The 25,796-nt window shown below is 48.2% G+C and overlaps 1 protein-coding gene across 1 annotated transcript in view; it reads left to right on the forward strand.

The window, feature by feature from the left end:
* Positions 1 to 780: 780 nt before the first annotated feature.
* The window catches only part of LOC140393721 (uncharacterized), an 87,797-nt gene continuing 62,781 nt past the window's right edge, over positions 781 to 25,796 (forward strand). Inside the window, exon 1 of the mRNA XM_072480039.1 lies at positions 781 to 953. Within this exon, the coding sequence (XP_072336140.1) occupies positions 852 to 953 (102 nt within the window). The 5' untranslated portion in view covers positions 781 to 851. The remainder of the gene's footprint in view (positions 954 to 25,796) is intronic.

Here is a 25,796-nt window from a genome sequence, read left to right on the forward strand (position 1 = left end):
GCCAGGGACTCAGGATCGATTCTGACCTCGGGTGACTGCCTGTGTGGAGTTTGCATTTCTCTCCGTGTCTGCGTGGGTTTCCTCCGGGTGCTCCTGTTTCCTACCACAGCCCAAAGATGGTGCGGATTGGACATGAAAAATTGCCCCTTAGTGTCCAGGGATGCCCGGGTTACGGGGATTGTGGGGGAGGGTGAGGGGGGGGGGGGGGGGGAATGAGCCTAGCTCGGTGCCGTCTCAATGGGCCGAATGGCCTCCTTCTACGCTATAGGGGTTCAATGATTGTGGCCACTGTGCTGGAGGTTGAACAGTGCACTGGGAAAAGTGCAGAACACCAGTGGAATTGGACACAGTGTAGAGCACAATAGAAAAACAGAAACAGCTTATTTCCAGATCCCTGGAGTTTTGCTTTGAGTTGAATATTTTGAGTCGGTGTGACCCTTCTTTATCATGAGCTCTGTTTCTCTCTCCACAGGCCGCTGCTGAGTTCTTGCAGCATTTATCTGATTCCCAACGTGTGCAGTTTATTTTACTGTGTGGTAGAAACTTCACTAACTTGAGGATGGCACGGGACACTGAATTGAGGGAGGGGGGCGTCCCGGGCTATGTGGAGGTACTGGACACTGTGTGTGTTTGGAACCAGCCCCTCTCTCTCACCCCCCAGCAACTCACACAGGCACCAGGCTTCCCCACAGCAACAGCTGAAACTGCAGAGCTGCCGGGAAATCACATGTGTCAGGGGGTGGGTTACTGTATTCACCAAGCCACTGCCTTGTGTCTGTCTGCATGTGTGTGAGAGAGAGTGAGAGTGAGAGAGCGCCCACAGGACATGTCTCATCAGCGGCTCCCCAGCGATGTGCGTTGCGATGTGCGTTGCCCTTGAGATCCGAACCTTTATCGTGCATAACCAACATCTGCTCCCTATGAAGAAGCAAGGTACATTCTGGAAAGCCCAGGTAACTGATTAACCCGCCCTGCAGATCCTTGTGCGCATTTGTGGAAAGAGGGGGACTTGGCTGTCTGATGTGATAGAAAAAGAAATGTCTCACTTGCATCATGTTGGGGTTCTGTCTCCCTCCCCCCCCCCCTCCCCTCCCACCCAGACGCGAGCCCGATTTTTGGAATACTCTTTGCAAATGATCTTATGGGGAAGCTTCCAAATGTTACTTTCACTTTCTCTCGTGAAGGCGAGTAAAGCTGTTCTGCTCTCTCCCCCTCGCCCTAGAGGGATGCTTTTTTTACATAACTTTAGCTAAATGGGTTCCAGCATTTGAGGGTCGAGCATGTTAAGACGCAGTGTTGCAAAGAAGCAGTCTTTCTTCGGTCATTTCTTTGGTCATTTGTGTGCAGTTTATTCATTGCTTCTCGTTTCACCTCAGGCGCTCAGGCGTGAGCCAGGTGAATCTTTCTCATGTGGCTCAGGCATGGTCTGGAGGCTGGTGAAGGCATTTCCACCGCACAGGTTAACCAGGGGAGATCTTCTCCTGCCCTGTTACCTCCCCAGCTCCGTGCCTCCTGGGCAACTGCAAGAAGAAACACTCAAGACAAATGACTTGTCAAATCACCTAGCAGAAAGAGCTGTCAGAAGTATAAATGAGGAGGTGGGGGGGGGGGGGGGGGGGTCAAACTCTCAGGAGGGCTTTATGCCGATTTGTGCTATTGCTGGACCAAATTTGACCCATTGCTGAGCGCTCTAGGTTTGCATTTAGCAAGCTTGGCTTAAACCCTGGCATCTTCGACATGGCAGTCATTTGACCTGCGAGGGAGCGTGTGGGTGCCAGTGGCATTGTCGTGAAAATGATACCATGCACCATGCCTGCACAATATAAGTGCATCAATATATTTTGTCTTTTTGCATTTTCAAGTAATTATTGTTTTCTTCGCCAAACCGATGTGCCCGGGGGTGTTGGAAATCTGAGATGCAAACAGAAAAATGCTGGAAATAGTCAGCAGGTCAACCAGCATCTGTGGCGAGAGATAGAGAAAGAAGCCAAGTTAATCTGGTTGGCTACCTCTCTTCCGTTCTGATGAGCTACACCACGAGCTCGGTATCTCTCCGCACAGATGCTGCCTGACCCCCTGAGCACCTCCAGCTTTTCCTGGTTTTATTTTGTTTTCTTTTACTCCTTCTTCTCTCGCCCAAAGCATGGGGGAGATAAGGATTTATTTTTTAAAGATGCTGTAAGCTGTTACAATCTAGAATACTTTGCTTGAAACAGTACCGGAAGAAGATTCAATATTAACTTTTGAAAGGGAATTGAATCCATACATAAAGTTGCATAATAGGAGGAGATACAGACCAGTCAGGTTAACCGATCGACACAGGCCTCTCCCCATCTTATTTCATCTCACCCGAACAATATTTCCCTCCGTTCCTTTCTCCCTCATGTACTTACCGAGGTAGGTTTTTTTTTGCCTAGGTGCTCATTCTGAATGTGAGTCTCTTAGGGCGGCCTTTGCCTCCAGAGAGGTTGGACAGGAGGTGGTTAACATGTTGCCAGTCCTTTCATCTGGAACTGGCTGTCGACGATGTTGATTAGACCTCAGTTTTAAAACTTTTCTCCCCCCACCCTCCCAATCTTTCACAGCTTTCCAGCCTGCAAATGGAAGTTTAAGATCAGTCCTCTACCATTGACTGCTCAGGGGCCTCCATTATTCCCCAAATAGGAAAATGGAAAAATCAGCACTTCTAATCTCTGTCCTTAACTCTGGATGTAAAAGTGAAAGTGATAGATTTTTGTTTGGAACATGTGGGGTGGTCGATCACACATAACAACAACAACCTGCACTTGTGTAGCATCTCTAATGCTGTAAAGCGTTGAGTGATCAATCAGCAGTGCAAAGACCCCACCTAACATGGGGGACAGGCGAAAGAGGAAGGAAGGAAGGAAGGAAAGGAGTTTGATGGCCTGCAGTCTGACTGGGAGCTGGGGTGGAGGGAGTTTGAGGTGGGTCTCATGATAAGCTCGGAAAGGACATGGGAAGAGATAGGAGAGAAACGAGATAAGGATGTGAGTTCAGGACAGGAGCCGGGGGTGGGGTGAACCTTGGTGAAGTTAGGAAAGTGGCAGAGACAGTTGATGGAGCGGTCTCAGTCTTCGCGGCAAAGAAGATTGTGAATTCCTCGTATTTGTTGTTGGAGGTACAGGGACAATGGGTTCAAGAAGGTGGTCATTTCAATGGACAGAATATCAGGCAGGTCCTCGACAGGCTGTGCAGTTTGCTCTGCCAGATTAACTATCTGGAATGGCTTAACTGACTGGCATATTTTCTCCAGAGAGGTGACCTGGTACAGATCTCAGGAATTTTGAAATGATTTGATAGTGGAGATGTCAAGATTATCATAGAATTCATAGAATTTACAGTGCAGAAGTCTGCACCAGCTCTTGGAAAGTGTAGCTTACCCAAGGTCAGCATCTCCACCCCATCCCCATAACCCAGTAACCCCACGCAACACTAAGGGCAATTTTGGACACGAAGGGCAATTTATCATGGCCAATCCACCTAACCTGCACATCTTTGGACTGTGGGAGGAAACCGGAGCACCCGGAGGAAACCCACGCACACACGGGGAGGATGTGCAGACTCCGCACAGACAGTGACCCAAGCCGGAATCGAACCTGGGACCCTGGAGCTGTGAAGCAATTGTGCTATCCACAATGCTACCGTGCTGCCCCTGTGAATAACCATATTGGGATTACCCAAGATATATGGGTAATCAAAAGCAGCAGTTGTAAATATAAGATAGTCACTTATAAATTCAATAGGGAATTCAGGAGAAATTCCTTACCCCGGCAATGATGTGAATGCGGAACTCGCTGTCAAAGGGGATAGCTGAGGGGCACGGCCTAGATACATTTAAAAGGAATCTGGATAATCACATAAAAGAGACAAAAATAAAAAGAACGTGCTGATTGGGTTACAGGGAGAGAACAGGGTAGGAGGAGGGGCATGTGGACCATAAACACCGCCACAGACCCAATTAGATCAATTGACTTGTTTCAACGCTGAAAATTCCATGTAATATAATTCAGGCATTCCAAAGACAAGTCAAGAAAGTTTCTTTAATGCAATATGCAATGTAGAAGTCGCACCTTCATATTTACTATTAGACGTGGGGGAATAGTATGTGGGCATGATTTATAATCCTAACGTGTTGGAGGACATGAAATTTATTTTGCTTTGTATTTACTCATTGAGGAAGAATAACAGTGTAACACATTTGACCAGTCGCTGTAACTATAAGGCATGCCCAGATCAGCTATAGCATGGCTGCTTCATCACAAAGACTTTCTCTAATCTACCACTAGAACATATTTTAACCACAATCTCAAAAAGATTCCTATTGCTTCTCTTCTGAGATGTTATCTGTAGAATGTATGTTCAAGACAGTTCCCAAAAAGTCGACAGGTGGACCCTTACTAGAATTTGGAAGGGTGTCAGGATGTAACTGAAAACTGCCGTGTAACTCTCCAGTTGCACAGACCAGTTTTCTCTCCAACTATTGATCCTCTGTGAAGAAAGGAAAATGAGCCGGTGTGGTCACTCTGGCAGGATGGGGTCTGACAGAGTTGGCGAATGGCTCCACAGAGATCAGGGCGCCATCTTTCTCAGCACTGCAACTTAATGGCCGCTAACCCCTACCACGGAGCGATCACGGGTCCCCCCCTCTCCCAGCCCCGAAAATCATAGCTGGCATCCCACCCCCGCCGCCGCCGCGGATGTATCACCATCGACACTTTCCCGCCACCCCTCGGGGCCTGCTCCCCCATCCCACATTCGCAAGAAAATGTCCCCCCCCCTCCCCCCCAGCCACCCCCATGCCCATGGGGTTCCCACCAGGGCCCACCCCTGGCACTACTCCGGGCACAGGTTGGCACCACTAGGTTGACACTGTGTCAACATGGCAGTGCCCGGGCATGTCCCTCTCTCACGCCCCCTCCCCACCCCCCCCGGGGATTATACATACCTCTGCACCCCCAGAGGGATCACTACTTCCCATTTGGCCAAACCTGCGGTAAACCTCACCAATGTAACGTCACGTTGACAAGGTATGAATATTTAGAGTGGGGAGGGGGGGATCAGGTGGCGGGGGCGCGTTAATAATATTAAATTACATGGAAATCTATTCAAATAAAACTAACCTTGCTGGCGGGGGTGGGCAAGGAAAATCGGGAGACGTGAGGCTGAATTCTCTGCCGTCGGGATGCTCCATTTTGCCGGCAGCCCGGGGGTTTCCCGACACCGTGGGGCTGCCCCACAATGGGAAACCCCATTGACCAGCCGGCGAAACGGAGCATCCCGCCGGCGCGCCGAACCAGAAATCTGGTGCGGCGGGATCGAGAAACCCGCCCATGATCTCTCTGGAGAGAATTCGCGTTTTCCGATTCTCACGGGATTTCCTGGCAGTGTCACCAATCGCACGCACGGCTAGAGCGGGCTCAAAATCGCCTCCTACAAATCTGCTCTTGGTTTCCTGTTTGTCGTTTCCATTTCAGGTGAAGTTACCTTTTCCATTGAAGAGTTTGTTGTTTCACGATCCGCACCTACTGGTGCACAAGGCAGACTCTCATCTATCCCATCGCGTGGTGTTTTTACCCTGGAACAGCTCACTAGCCTGTTGCCAGAGGCTGATAGCTTGAGAGGTGTCAATGACCAGGAGTCTCTCCCACCTCCGTTTAAGCGGAAGGTGGATAAACGCATAAGGGAGAATGGAACAGAAGGTTAGGGGGACGGGATTAGATGAAGAGGGGGCGGATGGTGGCTCTTGCTGACCCTAAGCACCAACATGGACCGGTGGGGCTGAATGGCCTGTTTTTGTACCCTACTCTCTATGTAATTACCAGCTCCAGGCGGTAAAGATGACAAACCATCCCAGGGTGTGTAAGCACCACCCCAGGTGTCAGGAGCAAGCTGAGGTGTGCTGTCCCTTCAGTAGTCAAACCCCCCCCCTGTTGACAATTTCTGCCAAGGCTTTTGCATTGAAAGTGTCCTTTCGGGAAGAAACAATGAAAGCTGGCATGCTCAGGCTGTAGCAGGAAGCAGCATGGGCACAAGAGGAACAGCGGGAAGAAAAATAATCTAGCAACAAATTTCCATTACTCTAGAGAGGACTGTGCCCTGCCTCCCTTCTCTGAAATAATTCATGAGCTTCAATTATTCAAATATGATAAGGACGTCTGAATGATCGATCACAGCCCAAAACAGCAAGGTTTCGGTTTTTTTCAAAGTTTGTGGTTTAAGATTTTTCTTTCCAGCCGGGAAATATAAAAGTTTCCAAACTATACTCCCACTGCCAGTGAGACCTTGGCCAACCTGTGCCTGCAATCTGGGGTCAGCTCTCACCCCCAGCTCGCTGGGTCACGGAGGGTTCCATGTCTGCAGTTTACCAATTGAAATGAGTTTGAATGGTCTCATCCCAGCTTCCAGTGGTATGTGTGTGTGTGTGTGGACACCAGAACAAAACCATACCCACAATCTGATACAACATTATCAATTTCACTCAGGAAAGGCAGCAAATGGAAAGGTTCAGATGGTTGGAGTAGGGATCTCCTGCTGAGGTTGCGGTTAACGTCTGTGTGTTTTAGTGCTAGATAGGGGAAAGCTGTCTCGATCACCTGAACATGCTAAGGCTGATCTGGGTGTGGTTTACAATCAAAGTTGACCGTCCAAAAGTGTCACATGGTAAACACTGAAGTTCGTCCTCATTTACGCAAATGAAATGCAAGAAGTAATTTCTAACCCTACAGTAACCGATCAGACCTGCGTGCACCATCCCTCTATGTATAATGGTATGTGTGAAGAGACTTAGAACATAGAACATTACAGCGCAGTACAGGCCCTTCGGCCCTCAATGTTGCGCCGACCTGTGAAACCACTCTAAAGCCCATCTACACTATTCCCTTATCATCCATATGTCTATCCAATGACCATTTGAATGCCCTTATATGTTGGCGAGTCCGCTACTGTTGCAGGCAGGGCATTCCACGCCCTTACTACTCTCTGAGTAAAGAACCTACCTCTGACATCTGTCCTGTATCTATCTCCCCTCAATTTAAAGCTATGTCCCCTCGTGCTAGACATCACCATCCGAGGAAAAAGGCTCTCACTGTCCACCCTATCCAATCCTCTGATCATCTTGTATGCCTCAATTAAGTCACCTCTTAACCTTCTCTTTAACGAAAACAGCCTCAAGTCCCTCAGCCTTCCCTCATAAGGTCTTCCCTCCATACCAGGCAACATTCTGGTAAATCTCCTCTGCACCCTTTACAATGCTTCCACGTCCTTCCTATAATGCGGCGACCAGAATTGAACGCAATACTCCAAATGCTACCGCAACAGAGTTTTGTACAGTGCAACATGACCTCATGGCTCCGAAACTCAATCCCTCTACCAATAAAAGCTAACACACCGTACGCCTTCTTAACAACCCTCTCAATCTGGGTGGCAACTTTCAGGGATCCATGCACATGGACACCGAGATCTCTCTGCTCATCCGCATTACCAAGAATCTTACCATTAGCCCAGTACTCTGCCTTCCTGTTACTCCTTCCAAAATGAATCACCTCACACTTTTCTGCGATAAACTCCATTTGCCACCTCTCAGCCCAGCGCTGCAGCTTATCTATGTCCCTCTGTAACTTGTAACATCCTTCCGCACTGTCCACAACTCCACCGACTTTAGTGTCATTTGCAAATTTACTCACCCATCCTTCTACGCCCTCCTCCAGGTCATTTATAAAAATGACAAACAGCAGTGGCCCCAAAACAGATCCTTGTGGTACACCACTAGTAACTGGACTCCAGTCTGAACATTTCCCATCAACCACCGCCCTTTGTCTTCTTCCAGCTAGCCAATTTCTGATCCAAACTGCTAAATCACCCTGAATCTCATGCCTCCGTATTTTCTGCAATAGCCTACCGTGGGGAACCTAATCAAACATTTTACTGAAATCCATATACACCACATCAACTGCTTTGCCCTCATCCACCTGTTTGGTCACCTTCTCAAAGAACTCAATAAGGTTTGTGAGGCACGACCTACCCTTCACAAAACCGTGTTGACTATCTCTAATCAAATTATTTCTTTCCAGATGATTATATATCCTATCTTTTGAAATGAAATGAAAATCGCTTATTGTCACAAGTAGGCTTCAAATGAAGTTACTGTGAAAAGCCCCTAGTCGCCACATTCCGCCTGTTTGGGGAGGCTGTTACGGGAATTGAACCGTGCTGCTGGCCTGCCTTGGTCTGCTTCCAAAGCCAGCGATTTAGCCCTGTGCTAAACAGCCAGCTTTTTATAAACCTTTCCAAGATTTTGCCCACAACAGAAGTAAGGCTCACTGGTCTATAGTTACCGGGGTTGTCTCTACTCCCCTTCTTGAACAAGGGGACAACATTTGCTATCCTCCAGTCTTCTGGCACTATTCCTGTAGCCAAAGATGACTTAAAGTTCAAAGGCTCAGCAATCTCCTCCCTAGCTTCCCAGAGAATCCTAGGATAAATCCGATCTGGCCCAGGGGACTTATCTATTTTCACACTTTCCAGAATTGCTAACACCGCCTCCTTATGAACCTCAAGCCCTTCTAGTCTAGTCACCTGTATCTCAGTATTCTCCTCGACAACATTGTCCTTTTCCTGTGTGAATACTGATGAAAAATATTTATTTAGCACCTCTCCTATCTCCTCGGACTCCAAGCACAACTTCGCACTACTGCCCTTGACTGGCCCTACTCTTACCCTAGTCATTCTTTTATTCCTGATGTAGCTATAGAAAGCTTTAGGGTTATTCTTGATCCTACCTGCCAAAGCCTTCTCATGTCCCCTCCTGGCTATTCTTAGCTCTCTCTTTAGGTCCTTCCTAGCTAACTTGTAACTCTCGAGCGCCCTAACTGAACCTTCACGTCTCATCTTTACATAAGCCTCCTTCTTCTTCTTGACAAGTGTTTCAACTGCTTTAGTAAACCACGGTTCCCTCGCTCAACTACATCCTCCCTGCCTGACAGGTACATACTTATCAAGGACACTCAGTAGCTGATCCTTGAACAAGCTCCACATTTCCATTGTGCCCATCCCCTGCATTTTTCCTCTCCATCCGATGCAGCCTAAGTCTTGCCTCATCGCATCATAATTGCCTTTCCCCCAGATATAACTCTTGCCCTGCGGTATATACCTATCCCTTTCCATCACTAAAGTAAATGTAATAGAATTGTGGTCACTATCACCAAAGTGCTCACCTACCTCCAAATCTAACACCTGTCCTGGTTCATTACCCAGTACCAAATCCAATATGGCCTCGCCTCTCATTGGCCTATCTACATACAGCGTCAGGAAACCCTCCTGCACACATTGGACTAAAACGGACCCATCTACTTCCATGCTACTTACTGTAATAAAGATATTTGATTCTTGACTTGTAGTTGTTTGATAGTGCAGAACGTGAGATTTGCCAATAAAAGAAACATGCTGTTGAAGCTTTTTGCATTGCACCCATCAGGACAGATTCACAAGAGTACTAAAGAGGGATACAGATCCTTAGAAAATAGGCGACAGTTTTAGATAGAGGATCTGGATTGGCGCAGGCTTGGAGGGCCGAAGGGCCTGTTCCTGTGCTGTAATTTTTCTTTGTTCTTTGTTCGAAATGTAAAGGGGACAACAATTTTTGACTTGTCTCCTGAATCCTTGCTTTTATAGAATTTTCGTAAAATGTACAACACCAAAATAGGCCATTTGGCCCCATTGGTTATGATACATTTCGGCTTCCACATCTACAAGAGCTTCCTTCCACCCTCCTTTATCTACCCCTATTGGCATCGTCTTTTATATTCTCATGTGCTTAACTGACATCCCCTTAGCTGCATCCATGAAATAATAATCGCGTATTGTCACAAGTAGGCTTCAATGAAGTTGCTGTGAAAAGCCCCTAGTCGCCACATTCCAGCGCCTGTTCGGGGAGGCCGGTATGGGAATTGAACCCGCGCTGCTGGCATTGTTCTGCATTACAAGCCAGCTGTTTAGCCCACTGCTAAACCAGCCCCCAATATTCATGGCCCCTAGTTTTGGTGGAAACGTCTTCTCTCTGTCTGCCCTGTCAAGCCCTCATAACCTTAAAGATCTCTACCCTTCTGCAGTTCTTATAACAAAGTGAATGGAAAAAGATAACATGTTAGAGGAGTGGCAGTGCTGCCTTAAAGAGGAGCTGTCAAAACCTTAAGACAGGGATCCATCCTTGTGCTTCTTTGGAACGAAACAGAAACCCTAATTCGACCATATCCTGGGATAACAGTTGTGCTGCGGTTTCTGTATTGTAAAAGCTCGGATTCAACACATTACAATGATATTACTGTTGCAACAAGATTGAATATTGCACAATTCCTTTATGACACAATTGTTGGGTTATGTTGCATGTAATCCTCCACAAGAAGCATAATGTTCTGAAGTGCTCTATCCCGGCTCTCATCATTATAGTTTGGAATCAAGGAGCTTGCGTTTTTGTAACACATCCTCAGGACATCCCAAAATACTCCACACCCAGTTAATAACTTTTCCAGTGTAGTCACTGTTGTCTTATGGGCAAGCACAGCCACAGGCAACAGTGGAACAAGTGACCTTAATCTAATATGCGAGTGTGGGTTGAGAGATAAATGTTGATCAGGTCACTTAAGAAATCTACCCATTTCCTTCAGACAGTGCCCTGGGGGCCTCTTTCACCTACCTCCACATGCATCTAGAGCCTTGGTTTAAGGTTGCATCCAGAAAACAGAACCATTGACAACCTTCCTCGGTGCTACACCGAAGCATAAGTTCAGCTGATGCGGAACACAAAGCCATAGCCCTTGAATTCAAAGAACAAGCTGCTACTATTGAGCCCAGCTGATGCATATTTATTGGGATGTCCCCAATGACACAGCAAGTTTATCCACTGTTCAAATTCACATTTTATGAGGGGGCACGTGAGCACTGAATGAGGGAGGAACAGCAAGAGGAATATAAGTAATGTTCTCAATTTTTGAAGACTAATTTAAAGACTGAGCAATGTTGTACCTGGTTGCAGTCAATGCTTCAAGTTGAAACCTCCAAACTTGTAGGGCTGGATTCTCCGACGGTGGGATCCTCCAGAAAATGGGTACGGCACGGTGGAGAATGCCGCCCATAGTCCTTATGAAGTTACAAATATTTATAAACCCGCTCCCCCCCCCATCCCCATACAACCTCGCCCTCCACCACACACAAACACACCAGCTTTTCGTGGAAAGTGAGACATAGAAATAAGGAGTAGGATTAGTCTATTCAGCCTTTCGAACCTTTTCCGCCATTCACTATGTTAATGACTGATCCCCCAGCTCAATTCCATTTTCCCACTGCAGAGTCAAGCAGAAAGTAATTTTATTTACAAGAATATATACACAGGGCCAGTCAATAGGATCCAGGCAGGTTATAACAGCCCTGTATCCTGAGATTGTGTCCCCTGGTTTTAGAATCCCCAGCCCGGGAATATATCCTCCCGGGCTCTAGTCTGTCCAACCCTGTTAGAATTTTATACGTTTTAATCAGATGGATGTTAATTTTTTTCATTTTAAATCTGTGATAGATTTTTGTTGAGCAAATGTATTGAGGGAGGTCACAGATCCGCCACAATCTTATTAAATGCGGGACAGGCTCGAGGGGCTGAATAGCCTACCCCTGTTCCTATGTAGGTTCCCATGCTGAGGGCATTTTTAAGAGAGAGATGAAGAGGTTTAGCAGAGAATTTTAGAGACTGGGACCCAGGCAGCCAAAGGTCAATGAGGGAAAGAGAGGATTGATGGAAAGAGGTTGGTGTCAGGAGAATAGAGTGTCGGATGGTAAAATAGAGGAGATTATGGAGATGGGGATAGGAGCACGGACCCCAATATGGTTAATGTTGCTCTCTTAAATGATTGTGCCTTGTCTCTAAATAAAAGTGTTGCTTAATTTGAATTCAATAAAAATCTGGAATTGAAAGTCTAGTGATAATCATGAAACCACTGTTGATTGGCATAAAAACCCATCTGGTTCACTAATGTCCTTTCGGGAAGGAAATCTGCCGTCCTTACCCGGTCTGGCCTACATGTGACCCCAGACCCACAGCAATGTGGTTGGCTCTTAAATGCCCTCTGAAATGGCCTAACGAGCCACTTAGGATGAGCAATTAGGGATGGGCAGCAAATGCTGGCCTTACCGGTGACATTGCATGACAGATTCGGCAGTAGAAGTGCCTTCAGCCTTCTCCTTTCTGTCCTATCTCCTCTCGATGCATCAAACATGCTCATCAGTTTGGAAGTAAAATTCAAAGGATAGATACCTTAATTATATTTTTAATTAATTCAGTTTTTATTCATAAAACGATTCCTAAAACATTCAGCTTCACTTTTACCACATGGCCAATTTAAGAAACCCTTTATTTTTCCACTCCTTTAAGGATACAATGGCTGTACCTTTCTGACGAGGAGGTAATTGTTTTGTAAATTGTGTGAAGTGAGAAAAAAATCAGCAGGGTCACAACAGTGATTTGAGTGAAGCAAGGCGAGGCACTGATTTGACAGCATCCAACTCACAGTGGGGTAGGTAGGCAAATGTCATTTTTGTTTTGCCATAATTGCTTCTGAAAAGCCCCAAATTCCCATTGAACATTTGATATGTATGTAACAAGCGCAACATTAATGCATCATAGCTCTGGGAAGTGCAGACGCAAATGCACCTGCATATGTCTACCAGCAGATGGATTTTCAGAAGCTGCAGTTCGTCTCACCTGTACCCATGTGCGGGGTTTTATGGTCCCTCCAATGTCAATGGACCTTTGAATGTCTCGCCGCATTTTATGCCCCCCTCTCCCGCCGTAACGGATGCAGTAAAATTCTGCCCCATTCCTCACCCACGCACACAGTAAAATCCTGCCCCATTCCTCACCCACGCACACAGTAAAATCCTGCCCCATTCCTCACCCACGCACACAGTAAGATTCTGCCCCATTCCTCACCCACGGACTCTGAGGGAAATATGATGCAAATATGATTAAACCTAGTCATATGTTTTGGAAAGAAATGCAAAGAATGGGAATTTACATTAGTAGGAAAGCAGTGAAGGATGTGTGTGAACAGAGAGAGATCCAGGGAGTAAGAAACAAAATGCATTAAAATATCTGAGTGTGGGTACAGCCATCTAACAGGCTGAAACAAGTTGGAATTTGATAAGTAGGGCAGTGGGTGCAGGAATAAAACAGAGATTCCGAGCTTATATAAAATATTGTTTAAGCTACAGTTTGAGTACAGTTTTGTTTTGGGCTTCTCACTTGGGGGGGGGGGGGGGGGCATCAATGTCACAGGGAGCATACAGCATTCACTTGGGTGAAATTCGGGGTAGGTAGATTTCATGTGAAATTAGACTTTAAGCAGACTGAGAACATCTTTGTTTTTAAATTTAGAGTACCCAATTCTTTTTTTCCCAATTAAGTTGCAATTTAGCGTGGCCAATCCACCTCCCCGGCACATATTTGGGTTGTGGGAGTGAGACCCACACAAACGTGGGAGAATGTGCAAACTCCTCACGGACAGTGACCCGGTACTGGGACCATCTTGACTGCAGCAAGCAAAGTAGAAGTAGATTTTATGGAGGCGGTTAATGTTAAGCAGGATTTTGATCGCGTGAAGAGGTAAGTTCCTTTTGGTTAGGGAGTCAGTCTTAAGGGGGGAGTCATCAGTTTAAGGACAGAATGAGGAGAGTGGCTGGGAGAAATGTCTTCACATGAAGGTTGCTTTAGCGATGGAATACTGTGCTGCAGAAAATTGCACAGTTCAAGATAAATTAGATAAATGTTTGAAGAAGAAAAATACACTAGACTCTGGGCATGGAGCAGCGTGGTTAGTTCTAGATTTTGACAGCAAAGAGCCAGCACCGATATTACAAATCTTTTCTGCAGTAAACAAACATGTTTCTCAACATTTATTTTGTTGGGTCTGCTGGTTCCTAAAGCAACGATGACTGAGTTTCCCTGATGCTGTTTCCTCCACTCCGGTTCGAGCCTGGTGCTGTCTTATCAGAGCAAATGTAAGATATCTTCCCAGTAGAGGTTGGAAACCCACGACCGTGCTCCCTCCTGTCACGTAACACACATTCACATTGGCTTCTTAGCCTTTCCAGGTCAGCACCGCTGCCTCACAGCGCCAGGGACCCGGGTTCGATTCCAACCTTGGGTGACTGTGTGAAGTTTGCACATTCTCCCCGTGTCTGCGGGTTTCCTCCGGATGCTCCGGTTTCGTCCCACAGCCCAAAGATGTGCAGGTTAGGTCGATTGGCCATGCTAAATTTCAAATAGTGTCCAAAAGTTTAGGTGGGGATACTGGGTTACAGGGCTACGGTGGGGACGTGGGCCTCGGTAGGGTGCTCTTTCAGAGAGTCGGTGCAGGGCCGAGGGGCCTCCTTCTGCACTGGAGGGATTCTATGTGATTCTAAGCCTGACCCTCTAGTGGTACTACCTGAGGTACTATCTTTTGGATCAGATGTAAACCAAGGTCCATCCCTGCCCTGGCCAAGTGACTGTAAAATATCCCATAGCACTACTGCAAAGATACCTGGGTAATAATTCAGCCTCAGCCACCATCCCAAGAGAAAGGGATGATCAGATTACTGGCTGTAAAGCACTTTGGGATGTTTAGTTACTGTGAGAGACACCTTCCAAATACAATTATTTTTCTTTGTTATTCTTCAAATCAGAATCTTTAACAGCTCAGATTAATTTGTATTGTATACGTAATCGAGTGGCTGGTCTGTGCAGGATGTGTGTGTGAGATAATTAATTGTCCTTAATTGGTGAGACAACTAATGGGGGCAGGTGGTTGTCCATACATTCTGTGGGAGATGTTGAAATTTTCCTATTTCGTAAGGTATCTTGAATATTTATTGATTCATGTGGGTCTGTGGAGAGAAATCATTTCAATGTGGCATAATTAGCAGAACAATAGATGCCGCTGCCATATTTAAACAGTGAGCTAAAAGCAATTATCATTGCATCGCATGGGGTTGCCACAATGCTGTTCAGTGTGACTGATCGAGACTAAAAGTTTTTATTAAAATATAATCTTTATTGTCACAATTAGGCTTGCGTTTACACTGCAATGAAGTTACTGTGACAATCCCCTAGTTGCCACATTCCGGTATCTGTTCGGGTACACTGAGGGAGAATTCAGAATGTCCGATTCACCTAACAAACACGTCTTTCGGGATTTGTGGGAGGAAACCGGAGCACCCGGAGGAAACCCACGCAGACACGGGGAGAATGTGCAGACTCCGCACAGACAGTGACCCAAGCCGGGAATTGAACCTGGGATCCCGAGGCTGTGAAGCAACAGTGCTAACCCACTGGGCTACCGTGCCGCCCTTGTTCATTAATGTGCACTCTGTCCGATGGTGATCGATAGTATCTCTGTCCAATAGATCAGGGATTAATGGCAAAACTATTGGATAGAATTGCTGCCATTAGGGAAAGCCACCTTTGGAACCCACCGTAAATCCACATTTCTATGTTAAAATGAAGTTCCTCACTGGGCAACATCTTGCTTTCGCTTTGGGTTCAATGCTGGAGAAGGATGGATGGATGGGATGGTTGGCTTTTTTCTCATTTTTAGATTCTTATCTCTACATTTGTGGGAAGTAATTAAAGCCATTCTCCCCCTTCTCTACATACCACGGCCAAAGAGGGTGTTGGCAGCCATGGACTCCCAATGGATTGCTCCCATCGATTATGCTGGGCAAGGAGCTGCAGTGGTTTTCCATTGCCTTCTGCAGTAACCCTGATCAGGAAACTCTCCCAGTCTATCGGGCACATTGGAAGGATTTACAAGCTGAGAGCCAGCCTGTTTACCCACATTATTAGCACCACTTATGCGGCCATCAAGTCGGACGGGAACCCAGAGGTAGGGACGCTACCACAAGATCTGTATATCGTTTGGACTGTGGGAGCACCCGGAGGAAACCCACGCAGAATCGGGGAGAAAGTGCAAACTGACGGAGGCTGGAATTGAACCCAGGTCCCCAGAGCTGTGAGGCAGCAGTGTTAACCACTGTGCCACCAAGCCGCCCTACACTATAAACGCAGAAACAAATTACAAAGCCTTCCAGCTTGGACAGCCAGCCAGACCCTATTCCCTGACAAGCTAGCCTCCATAACCAGTGCTTCTGAACTTCCACATACCTCAGGCCTCGGGCTGCAAAGTGCAGCCTGAGTGTGGGAGTTCATTCTGACTGCATTGGCCGTTCCCCAGTGTGAGCGGCTTCAGCCCACAGGAGGCCGGTTATCACCCCTTGTCAGAGTCCCCCATTCTGCCCATGCAGCCTGGCACCTCACGGGACCCCACCTAGGGACCTCATAGTCGCCCCCCTAGCGGATTCACCTGCTCTCACCCACTTTCCGGCTGCCACTCTGGAAGGGCAATCCGTCAGCAGTGATATCGCCACAAACCCAGCAAGGAGGACACGGGAAACGATGCCTGCAAAATCGGCCGCCAAACCCGCTCAAAACCATGAAGAGCCACTATGGCCTGCGGACAACTCCTCTCCCCGAGATGCCAAGACTGAATCCCCCGCCACCCCGGCCCCAAGCAACATTTATCTGGCTCCCCCACATGCTCTTCAATTGGTACCCCAGAGGGTGACGGTGACCTGAGCGCTCACCTCCGATATCGCCTTCAGGGGTGAGATCGCCAGTTGTCTCGCTTTTATGCAGCTGTTGTAAATGCCGACGCCCGATGGATATTCAGTGAGAGGGGAAGCCCTGGCAGGATGGTTCGCTAATAAGAGTTGAATGTATTTAAATGCGGCTCACGACCTTCCGTGGCAGGATCCTAGTTACGTCACCAGCGAGGGGCCTGGAAAATCGGCAAATGTGATCTCGCTGGCGAGTATCGCATTTCCTGATTCTCGCCGTATTTTGAGCCCGAGTCACTGTACGCGCTCACGGCTAACGCAGGCTGAAATTCAGCCTCGCTGTTTTGGTTGATGGAGAGAATAAAGAAGACAGAAAGCAGATGTGCTTGTAACACATGCTGAGAATGTTGAACACTGTCTCAATAAAGAGAACATTGAAACAAATATACATATACTCAGTCTGTTATCTGAAGTAAAATTCGTGCCAGATTAAAACATTCAGGATGTTCATTCAGGCCATCTAGTTGATGCTGGCCCTTCTCCCTGCCCCCACCCCCTCCCACCACTATTACTCATCTCCAGTCCCCTGTAGCTTGCGCACAAGAGAGGTAGTTCCTATTTGCGGCCATGGCATTGAGTTACTCCTAATTGGAACCAGGCATTAGTGGACGTTCGGCCTTTGTGAACTTACATCGGAGCAAATTGCTCTAGAGATTTGATGGCAGATTCTTTTTTTTTAATAAATATTTTATTGAAAATTTTTGGTCAACCAACACAGTACATTGTGCATCCTTTACACAATATTATAACAACACAAATAACAATGACCTATTTTATAAACAAACAAACAAAAAATGAATAAATAATAAATAACAAAAATGAAAATTGCCTAATTGGCAACTGCCTTGTCACAAGTAACACTCTCCAAAAATATAATTTAACAGTCCAATATATAATTATCTGTAGCAACGACCTATACATATTATACAGTATATATTAACAACCCTGAGAGTCCTTCTGGTTCCTCCTCCTCCCCCCCCTCCCCCCCCCCCCCCCGATCCTGGGCTGCTGCTGCTGCCTTCTTTTTCCCATTCCATCGATCTTTCTGCGAGGTATTCGACGAACGGTTGCCACCGCCTGGTGAACCCTTGAGCCGACCCCCTTAGAACGAACTTAATCCGCTCCAGCTTTATAAACCCTGCCATGTCATTTATCCAGGTCTCCACCCCCGGGGGCTTGGCTTCTTTCCACATTAACAATATCCTGCGCCGGGCTACTAGGGACGCAAAGGCCAAAACATCGGCCTCTCTCGCCTCCTGCACTCCCGGCTCTTGTGCAACCCCAAATATAGCCAACCCCCAGCTTGGTTCGACCCGGACCCCCACTACTTTTGAAAGCACCTTTGTCACCCCCATCCAAAACCCCTGTAGTGCCGGGCATGACCAAAACATATGGGTATGATTCGCTGGCTTCTCGAGCACCTCGCACACCTATCCTCCACCCCAAAAAATTTACTGAGCCGTGCTCCAGTCATATGCGCCCTGTGTAATACCTTAAACTGAATCAGACTTAGCCTGGCACACGAGGACGACGAGTTTACCCTGCTTAGGGCATCTGCCCACAGCCCCTCCTCGATCTCCTCCCCCAGCTCTTCTTCCCATTTCCCTTTTAGTTCATCTACCATAGTCTCCCCTTCGTCCCTCATTTCCCTATATATATCTGACACCTTACCATCCCCCACCCATGTCTTTGAGATCACTCTGTCCTGCACCTCTTGTGTCGGGAGCTGCGGGAATTCCCTCACCTGTTGCCTCGCAAAAGCCCTCAGTTGCATATACCTGAATGCATTCCCTTGGGGCAACCCATATTTCTCGGTCAGCGCTCCCAGACTCGCGAACTTCCCATCCACAAACAGATCTTTCAGTTGCGTTATTCCTGCTCTTTGCCACATTCCATATCCCCCATCCATTCCCCCCGGGGCAAACCTATGGTTGTTTCTTATCGGGGACCCCCCCAAGGCTCCAGTCTTTCCCCTATGCCGTCTCCACTGTCCCCAAATCTTCAGTGTAGCCACCACCACCGAGCTTGTGGTGTAGTTCCTCGGTGAGAACGGCAATGGGGCTGTCACCATAGCCTGTAGGCTAGTCCCCCTACAGGACGCCCTCTCTAATCTCTTCCACGCCACTCCCTCCTCCTCTCCCATCCACTTACTCACCATTGAAATATTAGCGGCCCAAAAATACTCACTTAGGCTCGGTAGTGCCAGCCCCCCCCCCCCCCCCCCCCCCCCCATCCCTGCTACGCTGTAAGAATCCCTTCCTCACTCTCGGGTCTTCCCGGCCCACACAAAACCCATGATGCTCTTTTCAATCCTTTTAAAAAAAGCCTTCGTGATCACCACCGGGAGGCACTGAAACACAAAGAGGAATCTCGGGAGGACCACCATCTTAACCGCCTGCACCCTCCCTGCCAGTGACAGGGATACCATATCCCATCTCTTGAAATCCTCCTCCATTTGTTCCACCAACCGCGTTAAATTTAACCTATGCAATGTGCCCCAATTCTTGGCTATCTGGATCCCCAGGTAACGAAAGTCCCTTGTTACCTTCCTCAACGGTAGGTCCTCTATTTCTCTACTCTGCTCCCCTGGATGCACCACAAACAACTCACTTTTCCCCATGTTCAATTTATACCCTGAAAAATCCCCAAACTCCCCAAGTATCCGCATTATTTCTGGCATCCCCTCCGCCGGGTCTGCCACGTATAGTAGCAAATCGTCCGCATACAAAGATACCCGGTGTTCTTCTCCTCCTCTAAGTACTCCCCTCCACTTCTTGGAACCCCTCAACGCTATCGCCAGGGGCTCAATCGCCAGTGCAAACAATAATGGGGACAGAGGGCATCCCTGCCTTGTCCCTCTATGGAGCCGAAAATATGCAGATCCCCGTCCATTCGTGACCACGCTCGCCATCGGGGCCCTATACAACAGCTGCACCCATCTAACATACCCCTCTCCAAAACCAAATCTCCTCAACACCTCCCACAAATAATCCCACTCCACTCTATCAAATGCTTTCTCGGCATCCATCGCCACTACTATCTCCGTTTCCCCCTCTGGTGGGGCCATCATCATTACCCCTAACAGCCTCCGTATATTCGTGTTCAGCTGTCTCCCCTTCACAAACCCAGTTTGATCCTCGTGGACCACCCCCGGGACACATTCCTCTATTCTCATTGCCATTAACTTGGCCAGGATCTTGGCATCTACATTTAGGAGGGAAATAGGTCAATGCGGGTCCTTTTCCTTCTTTAAGAGAAGCGATATCGTTGCTTCAGACATAGTCGGGGGCAGTTGTCCCCTTTCCTTTGCCTCATTAAAGGTCCTCGTCAATACCGGGGCGAGCAAGTCCACATATTTTCTATAGAATTCGACTGGGAATCCATCCGGTCCCGGGGCCTTTCCCGCCTGCAAGCTCCTAATTCCTTTCACCACTTCTTCTACCTCGATCTGTGCTCCCAGTCCCACCCTTTCCTGCTCTTCCACCTTGGGAAATTCCAGCCGATCCAAGAAGCCCATCATTCTCTCCCTCCTATCCGGGGGTTGAGCTTCATATAATTTTTTATAAAATGTCTTGAACACTCCATTCACTCTCTCCGCTCCCCGCTCCATCTCTCCTTCCTCATCCCTCACTCCCCCTATTTCCCTCGCTGCTCCCCTTTTCCTCAATTGGTGTGCCAGCAACCTGCTCGCCTTCTCCCCATATTCGTACTGTACACCCTGTGCCTTCCTCCATTGTGCCTCTGCAGTGCCCGTAGTCAGCAAGTCAAATTCTACATGTAGCCTTTGCCTTTCCCTGTACAGTCCCTCCTCCGGTGCTTCCGCATGTTGTCTGTCCACCCTCAAAAGTTCTTGCAGCAACCGCTCCCGTTCCTTACTCTCCTGCTTCCCTTTATGTGCCCTTATTGATATCAGCTCCCCTCTAACCACCGCCTTCAACGCCTCCCAGACCACTCCCACCTGGACCTCCCCATTATCATTGAGTTCCAAGTACTTTTCAATGCACCCCCTCACCCTTAGACACACCCCTCATCTGCCATTAGTCCCATGTCCATTCTCCAGGGTGGGCGCCCTCCTGTTTCCTCCCCTATCTCCAAGTCTACCCAGTGTGGAACGTGATCCGAAATGGCTATAGCCGTATACTCCGTTCCCCTCACCTTCGGGATCAACGCCCTTCCCAGCACAAAAAAGTCTATTCGCGAGTAGACTTTATGGACATAGGAGAAAAACGAGAACTCCTTACTCCTAGGTCTGCTAAATCTCCACGGGTCTACACCTCCCATCTGCTCCATAAAATCTTTAAGTACCTTGGCTGCTGCCGGCCTCCTTCCAGTCCTGGACTTCGACCTATCCAGCCCTGGTTCCAACACCGTATTAAAATCTCCCCCCCATTATCAGCTTTCCCATCTCTAGGTCCGGAATGTGACCTAGCATCCGCCTCATAAAATTGGCATCATCCCAGTTCGGGGCATATACGTTTACCAAAACCACCGTCTCCCCCTGTAGTTTGCCACTCACCATCAAGTATCTGCCCCCGTTATCCGCCACTATAGTCTTTGCCTCGAACATTACCCGCTTCCCCACTAATATAGCCACCCCCCTGTTTTTCGCATCTAGCCCCGAATGGAACACCTGCCCCACCCATCCTTTGCGTAGCCTAACCTGGTCTATCAGTTTCAGGTGCGTTTCCTGTAACATAACCACATCTGCCTTAAGTTTCTTAAGGTGTGCGAGTACCCGTGCCCTCTTTATCGGCCCGTTCAGCCCTCTCACGATCCACGTGATCAGCCGGGTTGGGGGGCTTCCTATCCCCCCCCCTTGTCGATTAGCCATCCCCTTTTTCCAGCTCCTCACCCGGTTCCCACGCAGCTGTATCTCTCCCAGGCGGTGCCCCCCCCCGCCCATCCCCTCCCATACCAGCTCCCTCCTCTCCCCAGCAGCAGCAACCCAGTAATTCTCCCCTCCCACCCCCCCCCCGCGCTAGATCCCCCGCTAGCGTAATTACTCCCCCCATGTTGCTCCAAGAAGTCAGCAAACTCTGGCCGACCTCGGCTTCCCCCCATGACCTTGGCTCGCACCGTGCGACGCCCCTCCTTCCTGCTTCTCTATTCCCGCCATGATTATCATAGCGCGGGAACCAAGCCCGCGCTTCTCCCTTGGCCCCGCCCCCAATGGCCAATGCCCCATCTCCTCCACCTCCCCTCCTCCCCCCATCACCACCTGTGGAAGAGAGAAAAGTTACCACATCGCAGGATTAGTACATAAAACTCCTCTTTCCCCCCTTTTTAACCCCCCTCTTCGCCCCCCACATTTGCCCCACCACTTTGTTCAAACGTTCTTTTTAATAACCCGCTCATTCCAGTTTTTCTTCCACAATAAAAGTCCACGCTTCATCTGCCGTCTCAAAGTAGTGGTGCCTCCCTCGATATGTGACCCACAGTCTTGCCGGTTGCAGCATTCCAAATTTTATCTTCTTTTTATGAAGCACCGCCTTGGCCCGATTAAAGCTCGCCCTCCTTCTCGCCACCTCCGCACTCCAGTCTTGATAAACGCGGATCACCGCGTTCTCCCATTTACTGCTCCGAGTTTTCTTTGCCCATCTAAGGACCATTTCTCTGTCCTTAAAACGGAGGAATCTCACCACTATGGCTCTGGGAATTTCTCCTGCTCTCAGTCCTCGCGCCATCACTCGGTATGCTCCCTCCACCTCCAACGGACCCACCGGGGCCTCCGCTCCCATTAACGAGTGCAGCATCGTGCTCACATATGCCCCGACGTCCGCTCCCTCCGCACCTTCAGGAAGACCAAGAATCCTCAGGTTGTTCCTCCTTGCGTTGTTCTCCAGTGCCTCCAACCTTTCCACACATCGTTTCTGATGTGCCTCATGCGTCTCCGTCTTCACCACCAGGCCCTGTATATCGTCCTCATTCTCGGCTGCCTTTGCCTTCACGACCCGAAGCTCCCGCTCCTGGGTCTTTTGTTCCTCCTTTAGCCCTTCGATCGCCTGTAGTATCGGGGCCAACAGCTCTTTCTTCATTTCCTTTTTGAGCTCTTCCACACAGCATTTCAAGAACTCTTGTTGTTCAGGGCCCCATGTTAAACTGCCACCTTCCGACGCCATCTTGGTTTTTGCTTGCCTTCCTTGCCGCTGTTCTAAAGGATCCACTGCAATCCGGCCACTTTCTCCTCCTTTTTTCATCCGTATCCAGGGGGGATTCCCTTCTGGTTTACCGCACAGTGTTTTTAGCCGTCAAAATTGCCGTTGGGGCTCCTATCAAGAGCCCAAAAGTCTGTTTCACCGGGAGCTGCCGAAACGTGCGACTCAGCTGGTCATCGCCGCACCCAGAAGTCTTGATGGCAGATTCTTAATGACAAGAGAAATCTCAGTGAAATTGAGCAGAACAGTTCCACTTAGATTAGCGCATTAACTCTTCTTCGAATCGTAGAATCATGCAGTACAGAGAAGGCGCCACGGCCCATCGAGCCGGCACCGACAAAGAGCTACTCTAAATCTCCACTGACCTCCTGTTCTAGTTAGGAGAGGACGGACACATTTCAGAGGATTTGCTGTTTAGGGGGTGGTTTTGACCAAAGGACCTCTCCCAGGTATCCTATTGGATGCCGATGATTTTTCATTCCTCTAAATCAATTGATAGGAATGTACGGAGTGATTTCCTGATGCACGCAGCAAGTACTCTGCCCTCAGAAAAAGTCAGCTCTCCCAATGTGTGGTTTTGAGCGAATAAGCTGGCTGTCAGCTCAGTGCAGTACTGAGGGAGAGCCACACTGTCGGAGTCCCGCCTTGCAGACGAGATGTTAAACCAAGATTGTATATGCCCCCTCAGGCGGACGAAGGGCACTTATTTTTGAAAGCTGCTCTCCCCATACCTTGGCCAACATTCCTCCCGTAACCAAAGCCATTAAGTGACCATTTAGCTCAGTGGTGTTTGCAGAATCCTGCTGCCAGTGGTTGCCATTAAAAGCAGTGGTTGCATGAGGAGAAATAGCTCATTGGCTCCGATGCACTTTAGAAATGCAAGTCTTTCTCTCAAGCTTTTATTCTGAAAGCTTTGAAAAGTAGGGACAAGTAAAGACATCCAGCAGACAAGACAGATTGTACAAGTTTACTCTCGCCACTTTTATCATTACTAAAAGGAACGTAGCGAACCGGTGACCGAAACTCCACGTCATGCTTTTTGTGATCACTGCACCTTGAAGCCACAAGAAGAATTGTTGTTGCTGCACATTCGCTGGAGCTTTTTGTTTTTGTCTGTCAAACTGTTCAACGTGTGCGGAGCAGAATGAGGTTGCTCACTCTGCCAGTGTGAGAATTGTGCTTTTGCGTGTGGAAGGTCTGACAGTTTCTGTTGGACATCCTGCTGTTGTTTTAAAGTTAAGGCCGTCACCCTGGACGTGCAGTAAGTGGTAACTGCGTAGTACTGAAGGGAGGTACAATTTGTGGTTTCTGACTAGAAGGGAGAAAGAGAAGACAAGAGAGGTTAGTGTGTGTGTGTTCTCTCTCCCTCCCTCTCAGCCCCTTTGGCTTAACTAAACATTTTTTTTTTAAAGTGCATGTTAACAATGAACACAGTTGGAGATGGGTCTGTGGTTTGAGTAAATTTACATGGTTTTATATCCCAGAGTTTAAAAGCAGTGCTTCTTACATAACTGAATGTTTCAAATATGCTTTGCCAATGTATGTTGTGGAGATGCCGGCGTTGGACTGGGGTGAGCACAGTAAGAAGTCTTACAACACCAGGTTAAAGTCCAACAGGTTTGTTTCAAACACTAGCTTTCGGAGCACTGCTCCTTCCTCCTGAGGCAACAGTAAGAAGACCTGTGTTTTTACCCAGTATGAACGTTCCAACATATTGTTAAAGCTGCGACCACCTGATAAGGATATCCTTCCCGCTCTCATCTTCCTGCAGTAGCTCATGCAGTAAGGGTGGCACGGTGGCACAGTGATTAGTACAGTTGCTTCACAGCGCCAGAGTCCCAGGTTCGAATCCCGGCTTGGGTCACTGTGGAGTCTGCACGTTCTCCCCGTGTCTGCGTGGGTATCCTCCGGGCGCTCCGGTTTCCTCCCCAAGTCCTGAAAGACGTGCCTGTTAGGTGAATTGGACATTCTGAATTCTCCCTCAGTGTACCCAAACAGGCGCCGGAATGTGGCGACTAGAGGCTTTTCACAGTAACTTCATTGCAGTGTTAACGTAAGCCTACTTGAGACAATTAAGATTATTAATTAAAAGGTGACAGAGCCTGACACTCAAGCAAAGTAACACAGAATACAATCATCCGTTAAAATTTGTGAGATTTGCTTGAAGAGGACGCATATTCTCCGCAGGGAAAGGGGGGATGATCTCTAGAAGGAGAGCAACCTTATTATACCTGCTGTTGCGCAATAGAGGGGAAGAGCGATGAGAACAGGCTGACCTTTTAACCACAGAGCATTGTACAGTGCACAGAAATCCAAAGATAGAACCTTTCAAATAAACCTCTCGATGGTTCAGTGTGATTGGCGTTGTGATGAGACATGCAATCAGGAGGGCTGGTAAACTTCACTAAGAGAACCAATCTCGGCCAGATTAATAGTGGTGGGGGATGGGGGGGGGGGCAACGGAATTGACGCTAGGGTCCCCACGATGGGATGGGGGTGGAAATAACCTTGAGCACCATCCAGTGAGGTCCAATGGAAATGGGGGTCTGCTGAGGGTTCCTCAATGGCAGTGCCACACCTGGAAGATCAGCCCCAATGCTGCCCACTGCCTCAATAGGCACACATGCTTGAGGTTGTTGGAAGCACAGTGCTGCTTCAGGAGGTACTGGCGGAAAACCTTTGATGTCAAAAATGAGAGCAGGCTCTTGTCCTAGAGAAGTATCAGTAGCAAGCTGGGCGGGAAAACCCAGCTAAATCACAGTGCTACCGACAGAAGCAAGTTTCTCAAACTCCAAGACATGGGAGAAAAGCCACTCGAATGGCAGCATAACGGTTGCTTTTTTCTGCCTCGGAACTGGGCAGCTCCCTCCGTAGGGTTGCCATGTCTGCAGGATTGCCTTGGCGTCTCCAAGATTTACTGTGGCA

The sequence above is a fragment of the Scyliorhinus torazame genome, chromosome 17, assembly GCF_047496885.1.
Source record: "Scyliorhinus torazame isolate Kashiwa2021f chromosome 17, sScyTor2.1, whole genome shotgun sequence".
NCBI lineage: Eukaryota > Metazoa > Chordata > Chondrichthyes > Carcharhiniformes > Scyliorhinidae > Scyliorhinus > Scyliorhinus torazame.